Source organism: Rhinolophus sinicus, chromosome 8, assembly GCF_057876585.1.
Source record: "Rhinolophus sinicus isolate RSI-liver-muscle chromosome 8, RSI-T2T, whole genome shotgun sequence".
Lineage (NCBI taxonomy): Eukaryota > Metazoa > Chordata > Mammalia > Chiroptera > Rhinolophidae > Rhinolophus > Rhinolophus sinicus.
The window spans coordinates 3,985,893-4,006,188 of NC_142508.1; the positions used below are offsets into that span (position 1 = coordinate 3,985,893).

A 20,296-nucleotide genomic window follows, 5' to 3' on the forward strand; every position below is an offset into this window, starting at 1 on the left:
CCGAGAGCCTGCTTTCTGGGGCTCTGTCCCCACACTCTACCCCTATAGGCTCTCGCCTCACAATCTACGCGACAAGTGTCTTCCGCGAGGGGCCCTGTGCGAGGAGCCTGGAGGTGAATGCAATATCCTGGATACAGCCAGGCTCTCTGGGCACAGCCAAGGTTTCTCAGGGCACCACCAGTGCTTCTGGGCACAGCCAGACTTCCTGGGCTTCTTAGGGTACCATTAGTTTTCCTGGACACAGCCAGGGCCTCTCAGGGCTTGCCAGTCTCTGGGCACAGCCAGACTTCCTGGACACAGCCAGGGCTCTCAGGGCACTGCCACTCTCTCTGGGCACAGCCAGACTTCCTGGACTCACCCAGGGCTCTCAGGGCTCAGCCAGACTTCCTGGACACAGCCAAGGCTCTCAGGGCATAGCCAGTCTCCCTGGGCCTCTCAGGGTACCCTGCTGGAACAACAGCGACTCACAGTCAAGGTGCTTACATATTCTCGATGCTGGCCGGTCAAGACATAAAAGCAAACATCCGCCAGCTCCACTACATGGTGGTATGTTCCCAAACAGTCAAGCGGTCCATTAAACTAGGGAAGGAAGGCAATTCCCCATAGTCCATAGTCATTCACCAGGGCTGTCCTGGGGGTGAGGGACGACCTTGACCTCACCCTCAGCTCCCATGGAGGACTCAGCAAGCGTTTCCTCCTAGGACTGCAAGTCCTGCATCCGGGCTGTGTCAGTCAGCAAGCACTTCCCAGCCCACAGTGCCGCAATGTCCTTTGTTTTCTCTGGCCTCTGCTGGTTGGGGAACCGTCCATGTCTTCCCACCCCTCCACGGGGGTCCAGTTCTCAGGCAGCTGCTCCACCTGGTTTTCCTGAGACTGGGTGTTCATACACACAAACTGCTCCACCGTCCTTCGGGGAGCTTTGCCTAGCACCGTACCCTGCTCGCTGCGCCATGTGTCGTGCAGGGTGCCATGTGGAGTCTCTGGTCCCGTTCCCCACACAAGAACGCAGGACATGGTGAGGCCAAAAAGGAACACCCACGGAGCCATAAATAGAGGAGTCACACCACTATGTTCTCGCTGGCGGCTGGGTTGGAGAAACAGGAAACAGGAGCCACACTGTTCGCAACCCTCACTGCGCCGCTTGCAGGCTCAGCCACCATCTTCTTGCCAGCCCCCATTTGCTGCTAGCGTAGCCACAGCAGTTATATTAGTGGCCAATGGCTCACTGGTTACAGCTGACGGCCAAGTAGCCACAGCTGATGGCCATTCAATCACAGTTGATGGCCATTTACTACCTGAGCCAGGACCTTTCTATGTGAGGCCGAGAGCCTGGAAACTGCTTTCTGGGGCTCTGTCCCCACAGTTTTCTTCTCTGTCTTTATAAACCCAGCAAAAATGGCACAGAAAACACTGAATTCACAAATTTTAAGAAAAACATCCTTCCTGAACAGACCTTCAGTAATAAGATGTTCACACCTTCTGGGATCATTCCTCACCCTTGATATCCCCTGTCCTTTCTTGACACGCCCACAGCTCAACTGCGGGCACCTCAGGGCGACAAGGGAACAAAAACAATCCAAATAGCATCTCAGGAGAGGAGGTTATAGGGGAATCACTCCTTCAATCAAATATTGACTGTCTGGAAAACATTGGCCCCCCTGTACCCCAGCATTTAGAAGCACTATTTCAGTGTCATGTTGGTCCTGCTTTCATTTTGGGGGCAGAAGGAGGTTGTGGCAATCAAAGTTTACTTGTTAAAAGTACCAGCCAAGTAGGTGGCATCCAGGATTCAGTTTCGCAGGACAAGAACCATGGCCAGCTTTGCAGTTTGACACCATAACAGAAAATGAAATGGAAGCTTATAAGCCAAATCAGTTATTAAAATGTTATATATTTCATCTTCCAGTATTATGTACAATAGGACACCAAAGTCAAAGGTATAGAATAGAAGTTCTGAGGGAGAGAGATACAAACATTGCCGTAAACCTAGACTTGTGCAAGAATCTAGGATGAGCTTCAATTAGTAAAGGACCAGGAGAAAGGACTTGGGTGGTGGTATATTTAAAGAAACATCAGCATGCCATCCAAAGGAAAATGAATGGGGAAAGCCACTCAGAGAAAATGTATCAAGTATAAATAAAAAAGGATTGAAAACATTGGAGAAAATCTAGGTGACTTTAGGTTTGGGGATCACTTTTTAGATACAACACCGAAAGTATGATCTATGAAAGAAAAAAATTAGTAAGTTGGACTTTATTAAAATGAAAAGTTTCTGCTCTGCAAGAGAAATGGTTAAGAACTCGCAATAAAATGGACACAGAAAATATAATAGAAAAATCAAAGTTCGATTTCTGTGAAGTTTAATAAAATTAATAAACCTCTAGCCAGGCTGATCAAACAAAAAGAAATAATCATCAATCACCAATATCAAAATTCAAAGAGGAAATATGACTATAGTTCCTGTACATATTAAAGGCGTACTAAAAAGATTTTATGCATTTGTGCAAATACATTCAACAACTCTAATATAATGATAAAAATTCCTTGAAAATCACAACTTAACTAAATGAGCATGAGAAGAACTAAGAAAATCAGAACAGCCTTATGTATGTGATTTAAAATGAGCTCGTAATATTAATTGTCTGGGAAGGGCCTAATTTAATACACACCTCTCAGAATCAGCTCTCCAACTTTACCAACAACCCAAGGCTGACTGTCTCCATCTCAGGATTGATGCCAGCGTTTGTCTACTGGTCAACAGCTTTCCTTAAGTTCTAGTGAGCCCATCAATCATAAAGATTGTGTTTATTTTAATAAATTCAGCTTCTATTCACATGTAACAGGGTGATGTTTCAGATTGCCCAGGCCACCATCTTGGCTGAAATGTCAGCCTCTATGGGTGTTTCAATGGTCATGTGATTGGGGCCAGGGATAAACTTCAGGCTGAGCTTCTTTCAATGTTAAGCGCATTTAACGTACATAAAACAGGCTATTGATGTGAGAGTGTGTCTGTGTGTGGTTCGTGGGCATAATTGACTTCATTATCGAAATGAGCCATGTGTCCCCTTACTATCGTCTGAGGCTAAAACCATAGAACAGAATTAAAGACATGTGATCTCAGGAACTGTACAGCTTACTTCTTATTGTTATTTTATTCAGTAGAAATTTTTGGTTAACTTCATTATATTCTGTAGAAACAGTAATAGTTCAAAGAACAAAAGGAGTTTCTACCTGGCTTTAGACATTTGCAAACGGGAGGAATTTTGGGTTTACAGCTTTCAGAAGGTTTTGGTACTATATTTCAAAATATACAGTAACTTTTAAAACAATTTGGCTCATTAATAAATTGAGTGATGTTAAGATTGAAACGCTTTGCAGAATCTCAAATACTGACGTCAGGCCCTGCCTTTTATCGAGGAGGCACTGAGGTTCCCCACTGTCTGACGGTGGGTGTGATTACTGACCCATAGCTAGCGTCTAGGAGTCTTGCTTTGTAGACCAATGGTCTTTCCAGAAATTTTCATTAATTTTCTGAGTATAGTTAATGGTAAAGTACAGAACAAATTGCACATACTACAGAGTAAGTAAAAGAAATTCCATATTCTGAGCAATATACATAATAACAGAATTAGAAGTTTGACAGAACTTTTAATACAAACTGAAATACCCAGTAGTATTATGATTAGGGCACTTTTTAGGCAGTTTGCCCTGGCCATGGTTGTGCAACGTCTCTGAGGAGTTTCCATGTACTTTCTGAGACTCTCTTTGAAGTCCTTTACCCTTTCCTCTGCCGGCTCAGGTCCACATTCTGACCCTGTTACGAGGCTGTACAGCCCGTTGGTATAGTGGTCACCTCTGTGCTCCAACACCAGGCCCTCGATCAGGTCCATGAGCTCCTTCACTTGGTCCTCACGTTCGCTCCCTTCAGCTCGGTTATTAAAGGCACACGCTCGCCCCCCGCACACGGCCACCAGCTCCCTTAGGGCTCTATTGTCTGAGTTGTAGATGTAATCCATCAAGGAGCCTCCTTCCAGGTCTTCCTTGTGGGTGAAGAGGACAATTGTGTGTCTCATGGCCTCCTCCCCAAAGATCTCCTGCACCCTCTGTGCAGCCTGCTGGTCCTGGGCCGTGAATCGGCCCAGCTGCACCACCAGGAGCAGCACATGGGGTCCCGGCGCCGAGAGCAGGTAGCACCTGTGCACCTCTTTGTACAGGGGATCAGAGTGGCCCTTCCCAGAAAACAGATCTGGCGTGTCAACAATGACCAGCTCTCTCTCTCCCCAGCTTCCCCGACTTGCACAGCAAGTCTTCGTGAAGGGCTGGGCGCTCAGCTGTGACTCAAATGCTTGCTTCCCAAGGATGCTGTTCCCTGCGGCACTTTTGCCGGCTCCTGTTTTGCCCACCAGGATGATGCTGAGCTCTGATCCTCTGGCATGTTGGTTCTTCATAGATGGTCCTGTGAAGAGCAAATTTACTGTGTGATTGCTGTACTGCCGTGCCAATGGAATATCTTTGATAAGGAGTTATTCCCACTTTATGGGAAAAGATACTGTTACAATATATGGCATTTACGAAATAGGCTCTAACTCCATTACCAAATAAAATAAATATGGTTTTTAAAACATCTAGACTTCTCTGTGGTGTTGTGCCATGTTGGATCCTAGAAAAATATACTTGGGGGGAATGAGAAGGATTTAGGAATATATCTCATCATGCACGACTTGCCCGAATCACTCCATTCTGGCCGTCTGGAAGACACATTTTCTGTGGATCAGAGATGTGTAGCCAAGACAGTGGGTTCCACCTCCAGGTGGGTGACGTAACCTGACTGTTCCCAGGCCAGAGATGGAGAGACGGCTTCTCTGACCTTGGCTGGGCAAAGGTGTGGTTATGACCACCAATGAAGTGGCTGGATCTGGGACATACTGGAATGAGCAGTGTAAACCGATTCTCTCGAATGAAGAACTAACTGATAGCTTATACTCCGCTTAGAGAGGATAGCATGATTTTTATACAAACTAGGCACAGAATATGGCAAAATAGGCATGTATACTGGAAGTCACTTTCTTACCCAGGTGACAGCCTTCGTTTTGGTCCATTGTTGCTCCTAAGGGAGAAAGACACAGGAGAGCAATAAAATAACAACAGAAACCTATTATTATTAGTTAGTTCTGAATCAGAAAAGACCCTTACACTCCTAGAGCATGTTCACAAATATGTCTCATTTGTTTACACAGATCTGACAAGGGGGGTCAGAAGAGAATTACTCTATTTTACAGAGAAATTGAGTCACTTGCCCAAAGTCACCCACTGAGTTGAGTGAAGTGTTTTCGTTTGTAAGTCCCACCTATTTCTTATCTCCATGCTCACCTCCCGTCTTCTCAAGACCACCCTGCCCCCTTCTCTTGCTTTCCTTGGCCACACACATTTATGTCTCTCGACTTCCTTCCTGGGTCCCCCTCCCCCGTATCTGAGGTTCGTTCTCTTCTTCCTTTTTCCCTTCTTTCACCACCTTGCTCCCCTCCTTTCACTTCTTCTCCACTTTCTCCAAACTCCGCCCTTCATTTTGAGTCCTTGCCAAGAGACTCGATGAATTAAGAACATGACTCTGGAAAAGCATGCTGTCCCTTAAGCCAGAAATACATGTTATTTGATCCCTCAATGACCTGAATTTTCCTCATTCCTCACCAGCCACCGTGAAGAAGCCCTGCCATCTGGTCCCCTTTCTGATGTAGTGAGAAGTATCGGTTCATTTTCACCAGACACTTCTTTCTCTTGCTTCAATCTGGCAGCATAGCCAAAGCAACAAAGCACAGAAAACTCTGTGGCCACATGTTACTGTCCAAATTCTTCCCAGTTCGCACTTCTTACTGGCTTTATGCTAAGGAAACTTTCTTTGCCACTAATGGGTAAATTATATGACGTTTCCACTTCCTTTAAAGTGGCTTCACTGAAGCCAAAGGCAGTCGCATTAAATCATTTCCCTAAAATAGGGCAAATTTGTTCTTAAAATAATATCTTTCCCCCCAAGATAGCCAAGGAACTAGAAATCATGCTGCAGAGCTTTCCCTGAATGTCGGCATACCTGATTTACTGGTAAAAGACAAAGATGGCTCCTCCGTTCAAATCTGTGACTTGCCAGTTCAACTCAAAGAGAAACAGGAAAGAAAAGCAAAAAACCTGCGTCTGTCTTCTTCCTCTCTGTAACCTCCACCCAGCCTGCCCTGTCCACCGTGTGTCTGTCTGAAAATCGCACTCATGCCGTGTAAGCAAAACTGTTCAAATGGGAAAGTAGAGCCAGTAGTTATTTGCTGTCATGTGGCCCGACTGTCTTTTCTTGTTAATGGAGAAAATAGTTTCGACGGGACAGGAAAGAAAGGCAGAGACTCCAGGAAGCTGGTAGCTTGGATTCCTCCCCCACCCGGGCTGTGTCCCCATAGCCACCAGTTTGTCTAAAGGCAAAGGCCTGAGAAGGAACTAAACCTCATTCATGCTGGTAGCAGTGACTGTTCTACAAAGGCAAGTGCCCTGGGAGAGGAGAAAGAGCACGCGTGGGTCGGGGGACACCTCTGACAGGGACTGTACAGAGGGAGAAGGATACAGAAGGGGGATCCTGAGAGAAGCCATGTTGTCCGAGTCAGACACAGAGTAACAATCACCAACCCTCAACGCTTTGTGAATAACTCACTCATGGCTTCCCGGGCACCCCTACCTTTCTTTCCTGTTCAGCTGTGTCATTTCAGACAACGCTCCTCCTCGGGACCACGACCTCGGTGGTGTCTACCATAGTAATCTGGAGTGTCCACATTCAAGAGGAAGAATCTCAAAGAGTTAAAGTTGAAATCCTTCAAATGCTCATTTTCCTTATGTGTATGACGATTCCCACAGCAGGGGGAGAGCATATGGAACTCGCATTGCTTTGACTTCCCAGGTTAGTAGTGATGCATGCTGTTTTCTCTCCCCGTCGATGAGAAAGAACCACAGGGCCTTGGGGTCACTATCAGGGAGGCTGGGACAAGCAGGGGAGTCGTGGACGTGGGTGGGCACCACCCCTTGTTACACACGGTTACTGCTTTGTTTTGAATTCTTCCCGATTCTTTCCTGGGCAGCCTCTCAAGTGTGCTTAAAGAACGATGCAATATGGACAACTCCTGCTTAATGTCAGTAATCTATTCCCGAAAAGAAAACATTCTGTGTCAAAGCACTAACAGGGACCTAGTTCCTATTTTTTGTATGTAAAACAAATATAATGCAATATGCATCAAACCCAAAGCCTATCAATTTTCTACATCTTATAAAATTTGGGAAAGCACCTATATATAAAAAAGATTTTTTTAAATACAGAAAACTTAAAAGATCGCTTTTCTGTATACCAAAAAGTTTTTTTGGTTCATGAGAGAAAGCTGTTTGGACGGCCATTTTGTCAAAAAGACAAGAGATAAGTGTTGGTAGCGCATGGTGATATAGTTAATACTGTAGCGTATACCGGAAATTTGCTAAGACAGAGGATCTTAAACGTTCTCACATCCACAAATTGGGTAACAGTGTGAGGCGATGGGTGTGTTAATTACCCTGATGGTGATACTCATTTCACAAAATATATATCAAATCATTACATTGTACACTCTAAATATATGCAGTTTATTATGTCAATTATACCTCAATAAAACTAGAGGGATAAATAAAAATAAATAAAAAGACAGACAGCAAGTGAGGCTGGGGAGCAACCCGAACATTGTTGGTCAGAATGTAAAATACTAGAACATTTTGGGAAAATGTCTGGCAGTTTCTATGTCCTTTGTTAGAGTATTATGTCTTTCTTCGTGTAGAGCTCAGTTTATTCCTGAGGGTCTAACTTTTTGGGTTGTTATTCTAAATCAGTATTTTTTCTTTCATCCTGTTTTCTAAATTGTTTTTATTTTATATGAAGGAATAAGTAAATTTTAATAAATTAATTTTATAACCGTCCAATTTACTTATTTCACTAGTTCTAAAAAAACAGTATTTCATTTCCTTTTGATTATCTTGGGGTTCCTAGGTTTACCATGGACTCAGTAGCAAGGAATGCTATTTTATCCCTGTTTCTAAAAATATACCTTTTACTGCTTCCTCTTGTGTAACATAAATTGTTACCTTAAAAAAAGTGAGCCAATGTTGTGCTTGTATTTTTTATTGTAATTTTAGGGCATCTAATATTTTATCATTAACGCTCATGCTGGTTTTTGGCATTTAATTAATTTATTTTCAAATCAGTGTAGTACACTTTGTTTAGCCCTATTTCATTAAAGGTTTTTTTCTGAGGTGGGAATGTTGATTGAAATAATCCCATGATTTTTTTCTTTTAACCTATTAATGTTGTAAATTTTGCAAGGAAGTTCCCCAATGTAGGTGATATATATATGTGTAAAGATATAAAAGGTTGGGTTCCAAGGAATGCAGACCGTTGCCATGGAGATACGTGGGTGGGAAGTTTACTAGGACTGACACTTGAGGGGGAAGGGAAGAGGGCAGTTAGACTGAGATGTAGCCACAACAAATGCCCACTCCACAGGGAGGGCTGAAGTTTGGGTGGACGGTCAGAGTGAAGGTGAGTAAGCTGGGCTTTAGAATCCCATGGACCCGTTATTGGATGTAAACTTCCCCTGGGAAGAATACTTGACGTTACAAAAGCATCTGTCCTCAGCAGAAGCCCATTTCGGGACAGGACTGACAGCTGGCTGCATCCTGAGCAGCGGGAGGAATAGGTCTTCCTGTTTTTGTATCATTCCTCTAGGTTTGGAGACACAAATATTACTTCTCCTGCTTCATTCGTGGGCCACCCGAAGAGAAGTCCCAGCATAGTTTCTAAGATCTCCCTGAGGAAATTTCTTCTTGGCCAAGTCTCTCCACTCCTGTCCCTTCTGAACACTGGCCCACGACCTTTGCAGGGAACATTTTTCTCTGTGTCCTATCTCTTCTAGTAAGCGATGTGGCTACAGCCTTAAGTAAGGGTTAAGACAGAAGTGAGGAAGGATGGAGCCATGGCTGAGTGAAGGAGCACACTTTACCTTACATTATGGAATTTACATCAAGTCACTGTTCAAGGCTATCCTGGGAAATGGATCAAGCCAAAAAAAAAAAAAAAAAAAAATAGACCACAGACTTCCTAAAGTCATATTAAGATATATTTGACATTCTTCTGTATAAAAGCTTCTGCTTTCTTTGTTTTTCTCCCCTTTCTCCCCCACCTCCCTCCTCCAGTTCAAGCCATTGTTTCTCAGTCTAGTTGTGTAGGACACAGCTCCCTGGCCCATGCTGGTGTTATGAGCCTTGTGCTCCCCCGGCTGAGGCAGTTGGTCGCCAGTCGTTGATCCGCTGCTCACAGCGTCTCACAGCAGCTCTCACCAGCTGCCAGCCATTCACACTGGCCACCGGCCGCTCATGGCAGCACACAGCAGCCGGCAGCAGCTGACGCCAACCTCCTGCTGCCTGACTCATGGCAGCCCAGCTCCCAGGAGAGCTGTTGTTCACAATCTTAGTTGTAGAGGACGCAGCTCACTGGCCCATGTGGGAATCAAACCGACAGCCTCAGTGGTAGGAGCACGGTGCTCTAACCACCTGAGCCACCGAGCCGGCCCAAGCTACTGCTTTCAATAGAGTGTTCTATACAACATGGTAGCCACCAGCCAGATGTGACTATTGAGTTCTTGAAATATGGCTAGTGTGATGGAGAATATAAATTTTAAATTTTATTTAATATTAATTCATATAATTAAATGATCTCGTGATTAGTGGTAGCATATTAGACAGTGTCATTATCGAGTATATAATTTTTAATAAGGTGATACAAAACATTGTGTTTTTTGAAGGAGAGGGTGCACAAGTAAAATATATATATATGATGAAAAAATGCAAAGTAAAAGGAACAAATTGATTTAACACCAAAAAATTCTAAACACTGGGGTGGGTTTGAAAATTGCAGTGGCTTCCTTTAGTCCTGTTAAAACTTCCTGTTAAGCAGTTTTCAACCCACTATTATATTTTCGAATCACTAAAATTTCAGAGGATGTTTAACCTCAAGGTCACCCTCACAATTCGAACTTGCACAATTTGAATACAGTGAAGTGATACCTCGGTTTTCTAACGTAATCCGTTCCGGGAGACCGTTCGAGTTCTGAAACACTAGAAAACTGAGGCACGGTTTCCCCATAGAAAGTAATACAAATGGATTAATCCATTCGAGACCTTTAAAACCAACCCTTAAGACTGCAAATTTAGCACGAATTTTACTATCTAATGATACCATAGATCCATAAAATTTACGGCGTTCATAAACCGAAATGTTCATCAACGGAGACGTTTGAAAACCGAGGTACCACTGTATTTGTTATAGACAACTTTACCCAAAATGTATTTTTTGAATTGAAAGTCCACTCTAGCAAGTCTGGCCATGCATACCTATAAAAGTGAAATGCTGCACGTGAGTCTTGGAAAGAGGCCGTAGAGTGAACTGTATTCCTACCTCAGAGGTTTCCTGGCAGGATCATGTCTCAGGCCTGTTGGGTAGCTTTACTGAGGTCCTCCTTTACTTCCTTTGCCTCCTACCCCCTTAGTGCATAAAAACAAAACAACTGCAATTGTGGTTTAAGTGAGTGGGAGAGGAACCGTGGCTGTGAACTCTGAGGTGAGCGCACTGAAATCTTCACACTGATCTGTTTCCTGACACCTTCCTCTGTCCTGTGCTCAGGACCTTGTCAGCGCCTCACCCAGTGGTTTCCTGTAGAACCACATCTCTCCTAGGACCCTGTGGTTTTTACTTCGTGCTCTGGGTTCAACCATGTCTTGAGAAGAACTTAGTTTCTCGGTATTTGTCTTTTTTTTGCCAAGAGTGAAAAATAACTTTTGTGGTTCAGTCTGTGTCAAGAAACTGCAAGACCCAGGGCTGCTACTGACCTAATTACTTCTGGCTAGACACTGTGTTATATCTTCTTATTTAATACTTACAGTAACACTGGGAAGAAGGGATTATGAGCTCCATTTCTAAATGGGTCACTAAGATTCAGAAAAATGAACTACTTGACCAATGTGACACAGAGCATGAGTGCGGGGACAGAGACTGGAATCTAACTCTCAGGACCCCAAGCCTAGTGTTGTGTCTCTTATCAGCGGGCAAAACAGAAGGAGTTGGGGCCGTGAAGAAGGTTTGCAGCCGGATGTAAATGTGCCAATTGCAGGCCAAGAAGAGTGAACTGTGACCGCTGGCGCTGATGGTGTCTTGAGCAATGTGATAAATCTGAGTTATGCGATCTTGGTGTGATAAATGTTGATTGAACTAAAGAAGTGAGCCTGGGACAACAGGGGAGTTACTTTGTGTCTACATGAACCCCCCCCATCTCTCCCTTCTCCCACTTCTCTCTTGCTCCCCAGACCGAGTGTTTTACTCACTAACCATTATTAGCTTGTGCCTCTCTCCTCTATTTATTTTTTTTATCCTCCATTTCTTTTCTTCCCTTCCTTTCTCTCTTTCTTGCACAACGCCCTTTTAACAATCCTGGTCCCAGTTCCTTACCCCACGATATCAGGTAATCTACAATACCCAACTTTTCTAGAACATTTTCCCTTCCATCTTGGCTTGGGATCCTGACAGATTCCAAAACTGATAGGTCTTGAAGGTCAAGGAAAATAGAGCAGAGCAGAGGCACTGGCTTTCCTGGAAACGCCACTTGCGACTCTGCTCAGGTTGCTCTACCCAAGGTACACACACGCAGCCCTCAGTGGGCAGCCCTCAGTCCATTCCCAGCTTCTCTTACTTTCTGAGTTGGAATTTGCTTCAGAGGTTAAATTAATCTAGAGACTAAGCAATGATTTCCTTTTCCAAGAGATGGAAAAAGTTTCAGGGTGCAGGCAGACTGTCAGGCTAGGGTGGTTAGAGATGGTTGCAAGGTCCTATTTTCCAATAAGCATGAGCCACTGGCCATGAGACAGTCTTACACAATGACAGGAATTAGAATTTCTACCAAGAGAATTGTATCGGTGTTCAACAAGGGAAGTATATTAACTCCAAAAGCCCTTATTCTACTTTAAAATATGTAGATACTATTTTTAGCCTTTCCCTAAAGTTATCTCTGCCCTTTTCAATTGATACACTAGATCTTACCTTCTCTGAGTGGTACCATGATAACTTTAGGACTTTTCTGCAAGCACAGGGGCACTGGTTTTCCCATGAGCCTGTCAGCATTAGACTTGCCCATTTGTCACCTTGGCACTTCTGCCTCTCATTAATACACAAGCAGTGTGGAAAGAACGTGTCTGAGGGTCAGAAGATGAAGGTTATAGCCAGGAGGCTGCCTCCATATTTCATGGCTGTGGCAAGGCTCGTAGAGCCTCTGAGACTCACTTGGTCTAAGGCCTCTTCCTATGACGGCATTGAACTTCCCCAATGTGTCTGGCCTTACCCAGTGAGCATGAGTGAAAGCCATGGCCCACTGACCAGTCGATGCTGGTTTTATTCTCAGAGACCTGGCTGGAACTCGGTCCTAACTCTGCAGGGCTGGTTCAGAGGACTAGAGATACCAAATAGGAGACCATCAGAGAGGGACATGGACAAATCTAGGAGGCTGGGAGTCAAGAGCCCTGTCAGGGCAAAATCAATGAGAGTCCTGGGGGCCTGACTCCTACTTCATCACAGAAGTGTTGAGTTGGACACATTTAAGGGTAAATTCAGTAAATGTAGCCACCTCTTCGCACAAAATTACCAAGGAGACGGGTACGCAGTCCCTGGTATTCCAGGTCCCTTTCTCACTTCACCACAAACCAGACTATCCATGTTAATATTCCATGAATTCTTATCTACTCCTCAGTGGCAGTGGTGGGAGCAAGTCCTGCCGAGGAGAGCCTGGACAGAAACCAAAGGAGTCAGCGTCAGCTACCGGCACTGTCCCCTGCCCCCCAAGACTTTGACCCTAGGTTTGGACAATGCCTCCTACTATCTTCAGTTCTCCCCTTTGCAATTTAACACTTTTTCTTTACACACATTCTCCATTCTTCACAAAGTCGGTACCCCTTTATTAGATACTGTCTAAAAGTTCAGAAATAACAGATGCAAAACCAATGAACTACCTACCAAAGTTGTAATTAGTAAAAGTTTCTTGTGCATACACCAAAATGACAGCTTGCAAACCAAAAATGGAATGAGGCTCAGGGGTATATTGGTATAAAGTAGCTTATATAGTGAGAAGGCAGTGACTTTATTCTTTACAGTGACTGCTTATAATATTAGAATTTTCTCGAATGATTGGGAAATGGTTAGTAGTTATCACATATCAATTTTGGGCAACAGTTTAGGTTTTGTTTATGATTTCCAGAACATAAGCAAGAAATGACCCAGGTCAAGGTATTCTTGCAAATTAAGCTATATTAAGCTTTGTTTGTACGACTGAACTGGTTTATCTGCTCAGAAAATTTTCAAGGATGGACTGGAAAATAAATTTATTTTGATTTTAACAATACAATATGGATAGAGTTCATGTAAATATTAGCATATCCTCAGGAAGTCTGTGGTACACAATTGCTATTACACCATTTCCCAGAATTGTCTCAAATTGTGGGAACAAGACTATTTGTTGTTAAGGTGTGTGTGTGAGTTCAGCCACATTACCTTCTGTTTCCACCACCGTCATTTCCTTCCTCACCTCCCTCACCTTTGGTCTCCCCCCGCCACATATTGTGTCTTCCGCTCCCGTCACATATTGTGGTTACTTCACAGGATTGAGTTAGAATGTTGGGCCCATGTCCCTGATAGAAACAAATTAAGAAAATACGAATAAGAGAACACAACGGAGTGTATCAAAATTTAAAAACGAAAGCTGAGTCTTTCGAATGACTGATCAAATTCTGCTAATACTAATCAAGATCAAGAAGAGAGAAGCAAACACAATAAACATTTAGGAACTTAACAAGGAATATACCTATATATTCAAAGGAGATTTAAAATTTAAAGAGAATTCTATGAATACATTATACCAATAAATTTGAAAATACAGATGAGTGGATAATAAAAAAGATAAAAGAGACAACTAAAAAGATAAAAAAGATAATAAAAATATAGATGAATGGATCAATAGAAACTATGGAATTTCATGTATCAAAGAAAGTAATGGTATTTTTATTCCCATGGGAAGAAATACTTTCTTACTGTTTCCCAAATTATATCCTTTAAATATTTGATTCCTTTAAAATTTTCTATCAATATAGACCAATTGTAAACAAGACCAATGTTTTAAGAAGATTCCAGAGACTATGCTCCCATATTCAACAATGGCTTAATTTTAACAAGATTTTTTTTTACCCCCTGTGAGCTAAAGTGCTCATTTCAAACTTTTTCCATTTTTCACAATATATCCAAACTTTTTCAGCAGCATTGACTTTGGATTAGGAAACCTAAACAAAAATCAGTCTCTTTATTTTATGTCTACCCCTTCTACCTTGTCCATTTATCCTAATCACCAGATGGGGGCATTTTGAAAAACAAAATTCATTCTCAGGTCAAGTTGTGATCCCCTGAAACAGTCATAAGTTTTGGTACAGAAACATCACAGGACCACAGATGGGACATGAGAAGTCCCGTACACAGGTGCTCATTTGCTGTGCAAGTCTGAGAGCCACTGGTACCTGTGGCTGGACCTTGGTTGAGGGTAGCAGCTGGCCAGATTCCACCAGGCCGAGAGAGATCCCGGAGACTAAATACCCTAATCTGATTCTCCTAGTCCCCACAGATCCTCTGCTGGCCTTCCCAGTGGCAGAGCTCAAGCAGAATTCAGAGGACAATGGAACCACTGGAGTGGTCCTACATGTCCACCTGGCAAGGCAGGCAGATGGAGAAGGCTGGACAGTGGTTCTGCCGGAGGTGGGGGAGGAACACATCTGGCACAGACGCTCTTATTTTACAGTCAGGGGAATTTTAAGTCAGCACATAGAAAATGACAAGAGAAAGAGGAAAGTAGGAAACTTGGTCAATTTGCAGATCTCCGCAAACCACAGGACAATCTCACCAGAGGAAACTGACAGTTACAAAATGAGGATCATGGGCGGTGCTAACACTCAACAGGGGACGTGTCCTGGCCTTGAAATTCCTTGCATTTGGGTCTGTAAACCACGTACAATGAATTACTGCTCCAACACAGCAATTTTGTAATTTCTTACATTTGTTGGTGTTTGTGGGGAGGGGCAGCTCATGGAGAATGGTAGGAAGTGAGCTGGAGAGAGGCTTAATGAATCATAGTAAATTGAGAAAAAATTATGACTTCTTGAACAAATGACATACTTTTGAAAGCAGCATCCTAATTCTGTCAACAAGTTGGCCAAAGGTATTCCTCTTGGCCTCTTTCCTTACCTTTCTTATTTTTACCTCATAGTTCAGCTTTAGTAATTTAATGTTTTCCTCTTTTTCCTGCACAGTCTTCTAGCATGCCTGATTACACCCCTCTTCCACTCTTTGAAATTCCTCTTCTAATCGCTCAGCGTACATTTTCCTCAGGGTCTCTGTCGGAGTATCCAGCTTGTCCTCTGTGGCCTTGTACATGGCATCAGAAACACGAGCCAAACAGCTGCAAACTCCACAATCCTTCTTGGATCCCTAAGAGACCCCTGTGAGGCGGACACAGGGCTAACTGCCACCCCCAAGACTGGAGAGACAGACAGGCAAAGATAGGATTTACCAGAGCAGACCACGGCGGGAACCAGTGCTGGGTAGGAAAACCTGAGCGATAATTGGATTGTTGGAGGCTCATTGTGGACAACCCTGAGAGTTCAAAACTGGGGTAAGTTTTACTTCTAGGAGCTCAACCAGGTTATCATGGTAAATATCAGAAAAGAAATACTGTGGGGACAGAGTCCCAGAGAGCAGCTTTCATGCTCTCGGCTTCACGTGGAAAGGTGCTGGCTCAGGTAGTAGATGGCCATCAGCTGTGACTAGTTGGCCATCAGCTGTAACCAGTTAGCCATTGGCCACTGATATAACTGCCATGGCTGAGCTAGCAAGCGCGTATTGCAGCTAGCAAGTGGAGTTGGTTGATTGGCAGAGAAGCAGGACTAGAGACCCTGCATGACAAATTCCTGGTACTTCTGGCAGGGAGAGGATGTCATGCGGGGTCTCTGGTCCCGCTCCCCACATAAGAACGCAGGATATAGCGAGGCCAAAAAGGAACACCCATGGAGCCATAGGAAGGGGAGTCACACCACTATACTCTCGCTGGCGGCTGGGTTGGAGACACAGGAAACAGGAACCACACAATTCTCAACCCTCACTGCGCCGCTTGCAGGCTCAGCCGCCATCTTCTTGCTAGCTCCCATCTTTTTTTTTTTTTGCTAGCCTAGCCACAGCAGTTTTATTACGGCCAGTGGCTCACTGGTTACAGCTGAGGGATAACTAGCACAGCTGATGGCCATCCAGTCACAGTTGATGGCCATTTACTACCTGAGCCAGCACCTGTCCATGTGAGGCCGAGAGCCTGGAAACTGCTTTCTGGGGCTCTGTCCCCACAAGCTAGTTAACCGGAGCCTAACCTGCTGGGGATTTATCAGAGCCTAACTGACCTGGAGGAAGAGAAATACCCAGCAACAGTCAGCTCCAAGCCTGTCATATAGGAGAGGAGAAATACCAAACTTCTGTCCACTCTCGCCATCGTGTCCCACCTAAGGGGGACAGAAAACTGAGAAACACTTGTGACTCTCACACTCCAGAGGCACAGACTCACTAAAACTGAGACCTAATCATAGGCCTATAGAATGCTTCTCCTCCTGCACATTCTGTCACCACATTACTGAAGGTTTATTTACAAGAGTTCCTCTCCTCCAGTACATCATGTCCGGCTAGAAAGGAAGTTACAAGGTATGCTAAAAGGCAAAAAACATACTTTGAAGAAGACGGAGCAAGCATCAGAACCAGACATGGCGGGGATATTGGAATTATCAGTCCAGGAACTTCGACAACCATGATTCGTACTCTAAGAGATAAATTAAATGGAACGCAAGAACAGATGGACAGTGTAACCAGAGCGATGGAAATCCGAAGAAAGAACAAAAAATGAATGCTTTAGATGAAAACCAGTGTGACAGCAATGAAGGAGGCCTTCGATGGGCTTATGACACCTGCCTGATTATAGTCTGCAGTGCCAATTTCTGCCAAAAGAAACCAGGGATTCTTGGAGTAATTACTGATTCAAAGTTTGGGGCAGGGAATGCCTAACATGATGTGGGATCATCTTATTGGACTTTTTTCTTTTTTATATCCTGATTCAAACAAAATAAAGTATAAATAAATTGAAAGATGATCCATGAAATCTAAACACTGGTGACAGGATATTTGATAAAATTAAAGATTCCTATAGTACCTTAGGTATTGTGGTTATGTTTTTTAAAAATAATATTTATCTTTTGGATATTCATTCTAAAACATTTACAGATAACATTATAGAATGCCTAGTATTTGCCTGCAAATCACCCAGGGTGGGATGGAAAGTGGGTTGGAATATACCTGAATCCTCCCTTTGTCCAGCGTATCCCACTCTAGATGCTCGCCATCCATCAGTCATTTACTAGCCATGTCCATTATCAGATCGGTTGTTGTGGTATGGCAGTGCTTGCGTTTGAGTAACCCTTATTCTACTTGATAATGGTCCCAACGTGCAAAAGTAGCAATGCTGGCAGTTTGGATATGCCAAAGGGAAGCCATCAAGTGCTGCCTTTAAGTGAAAAGCTATGTACAGGGGAAAAAAACATAGTGTATATAGGGTTTGGTATATCTGTGATTTCAGGCATCCAATGGGAGTCTTCAAACATCTCGCCAGTGGATAGGGGAGGCTACTGTATAGTTTGGCTATCCAAAATTAGAGGATTAGAGGCTGTTTAATATGAACATATTTTCTTCTCTTTGTGTGTCTTGTTTTTCAGATGGTAATGTATCAATGATACATACAGGATTTTAACTCCTGTTTTTTACATCTAACATCATAAAGAATTCTTATACTACAATTAAAATTTTTGTGACCACCAAGAAAAGGTCTGTCTTGTAAATCTGAGATGCAGGGACATCACACTAATAAATCACATAGCTTCCCCTCCTACAACTCTCCACTCACATCAGACTCCCCATCACTGCCCTCTTGTGTCCCACCCCCACTCCCACATGCACACTCACAGTCTTCTCAGCTATTCTCACCTTCTCTTGCAAACTGATGAAACCTCAAGTTCTCTCCAAGAAAGAACTGGTACTCTTGCAAAGTTTGTTTGCAGAAAAGTATGTTTACTCGCTCTGAAACCTCTAGGTCTGTCAACCTCGAATCAATGGTCGATGCCAGTTTGGGGCCGCTCTACAGGGTCATCTCCGCTCGAGCTGCCATGAGGGTGGCTGAAGCCTTTGTTGTGACTCCTGCCCAATCCTGCATCCTTCACTCTCCCACAGGTTTGGATCCCAAGAGCACTCCTAAATAAGTTTCATGCACGTACATCTTCATTTCAGAATCTGCCTCCTGGTGAACTCAGGTGGTGACACCCATCGAGAGCATGCAGTCTAATCTTCCTTCCTGAGTTGAGTGAAAAGCCCAACACCACCACAACCACGTGAGTAATGAGTTGTGCTATGACATTACAACGGTTATGAAGTCTCTAGGTGGTAAGAATTTTCCAATTCCATTATATGTTTATGGGACCACCATTGTATACGTGGTCCATTGTTGACGGAAATGTTATGTGGCACATAACTGTAGTTCCTCCAGAAAAACGTTTAAAATAGTGTTAATAGTGAACATTTTAGGGCCAGCCCGGTGGCTCAGACGGTTGGAACTCCATGCTCCTAACACGAAAGGCTGCCAGTTCGATGCCCACATGGGCCAGTGTCAGATGGCTCCGTTGGTTGGAGCGGTTGGAGCGCATCCTCTCAACCACAAGGCTGTTGGTTCGACTCCTTGACTCCCACAACGGATGGTGGGCTCTGCCCCCTTCAACTAAGATTGAACACAGCACCTTGAGCTGAGCTGCTGCTGAGGTGCTGCTGAGCTCCCAGATGGCTCAGTTGGTTGGAGCTCGGACTCTCAACCATAAGGTTGCTGACTCCGCAAGGGATGGTGGGCTGTGCCCTCTGCAACTAGCAATGGCAACTGGACCTGGAGCTGAGCTGCGCCCTCCACAACTAAGACTGAAAGGACAAGAACTTGACTTGGAAAAAGTCCTGGAAGTGCACACTGTTCCCCCAATAATGTACACTGTTCCCCCAATGAAGTTCCCCCTGGAAGTACACACTGTTCCCCTTCCCGAATAAAAAAATATATTTTTAAAAAAGTGAACATTTTAAACCTCTAAATCTCCATTAAACCTCCAAAATATTTATCAAACTCGTTTTATAATAGAATACACTCCCTGAAAAACATTATGGTTCCAGCTCTTCACAGAAATTCCAGAGAAAAAAGATGGGATGAAGCATTCAAGTAACTGGAAAAGTCCATCAGGGCCAGAGCATAGAGAAGAAGAAAGAGGCTGTAATAAGATGAGGAGGAAAAGCCGGGAAGTGACCATATTTGGCCTGTGTCACCTAAAGAGGGAAAGGGGGAGGAAAAGCTATAAAAAATTGATGCTCACAGGTGAGCACACAGACTCACTAAAAGACTACGATTTAATCCCAAGACCACACTTCCCCTCCCTCACGCCTTACCTCCACACCAACAGGTCTCCAGGACAACAACAATAAATTCAAGCTGCAAGAACTGTAAGGGACAAACTCTATTGAAGAAGGGTCCTTAGAGAAACCCACAGACAACAGGTGAGACAAAACACTGGAGGCCTATTTACCTCAGTTCCTAATACACAATATGAGGTCGTACGATTAAGTTCGTGAACTTGTTGCAATGATGTTGCTACCTTTTCTGATATCAGAGGGATTATTCATTATGAATTTGTACCAACTGGACAAACAGTTCACCAAGTTTACTATTTGGAAGGGCTGAAAAGGCTGCGTGAAAAAGTTAGACGACCTGAACTTTCGCCAACAATTCATGGCTCATGCCTCATGACAATGCACCAGCTCACATGGCACTGTCTGTGAGGCAGTTTTTAGCCAGTAAACAAATAACTGTATTGGAACACCCTCCCTACTCACCTGATCTGGCCCCCAATGACTTCTTTCTTTCTTTCTTTTTTTTTTTAAATTTTATTTTATTAAATTTATTGGGGTGACAATTGTTAGTAAAATTCCATAGATTTCAGGTGTACAATTCTGTATTACATCATCTATAAATCCCAGTGTGTGTTCATCACCCAGAGTCAG

At 43.7% G+C, this 20,296-nt stretch overlaps 1 protein-coding gene and 1 long non-coding RNA gene across 7 annotated transcripts; one reads left to right on the forward strand and one right to left on the reverse strand.

Annotated features, from left to right (window-relative positions):
* Nucleotides 1–2,343: 2,343 nt before the first annotated feature.
* Nucleotides 2,344–13,796, reverse strand: GIMAP2 (GTPase, IMAP family member 2). 6 transcript variants are annotated; one of them, XM_088799813.1, is made up of 3 exons: nucleotides 13,637–13,796; nucleotides 5,072–5,107; nucleotides 2,344–4,456 (listed from the first exon to the last, which is right to left on the reverse strand). In XM_088799813.1, the coding sequence occupies exons 1-3, from the start codon at nucleotides 13,656–13,658 to the stop codon at nucleotides 3,471–3,473; spliced, it is 1,044 nt and encodes a 347-aa protein (XP_088655939.1). In that variant the 5' UTR covers nucleotides 13,659–13,796; the 3' UTR covers nucleotides 2,344–3,470. The 6 variants fall into 6 exon arrangements, with proteins under 6 accessions (XP_088655939.1, XP_088655941.1, XP_088655943.1 ...); XM_088799815.1 differs by lacking the exon at nucleotides 13,637–13,796 and adding an exon at nucleotides 6,713–8,718; XM_088799817.1 differs by lacking the exon at nucleotides 13,637–13,796 and adding an exon at nucleotides 6,181–6,650.
* Nucleotides 6,793–20,296, forward strand: LOC148757359 (uncharacterized). Its single transcript, XR_016021881.1, has 3 exons — nucleotides 6,793–6,931; nucleotides 18,497–18,597; nucleotides 19,699–20,296. It is a non-coding gene; the product is annotated as an uncharacterized LOC148757359 (long non-coding RNA).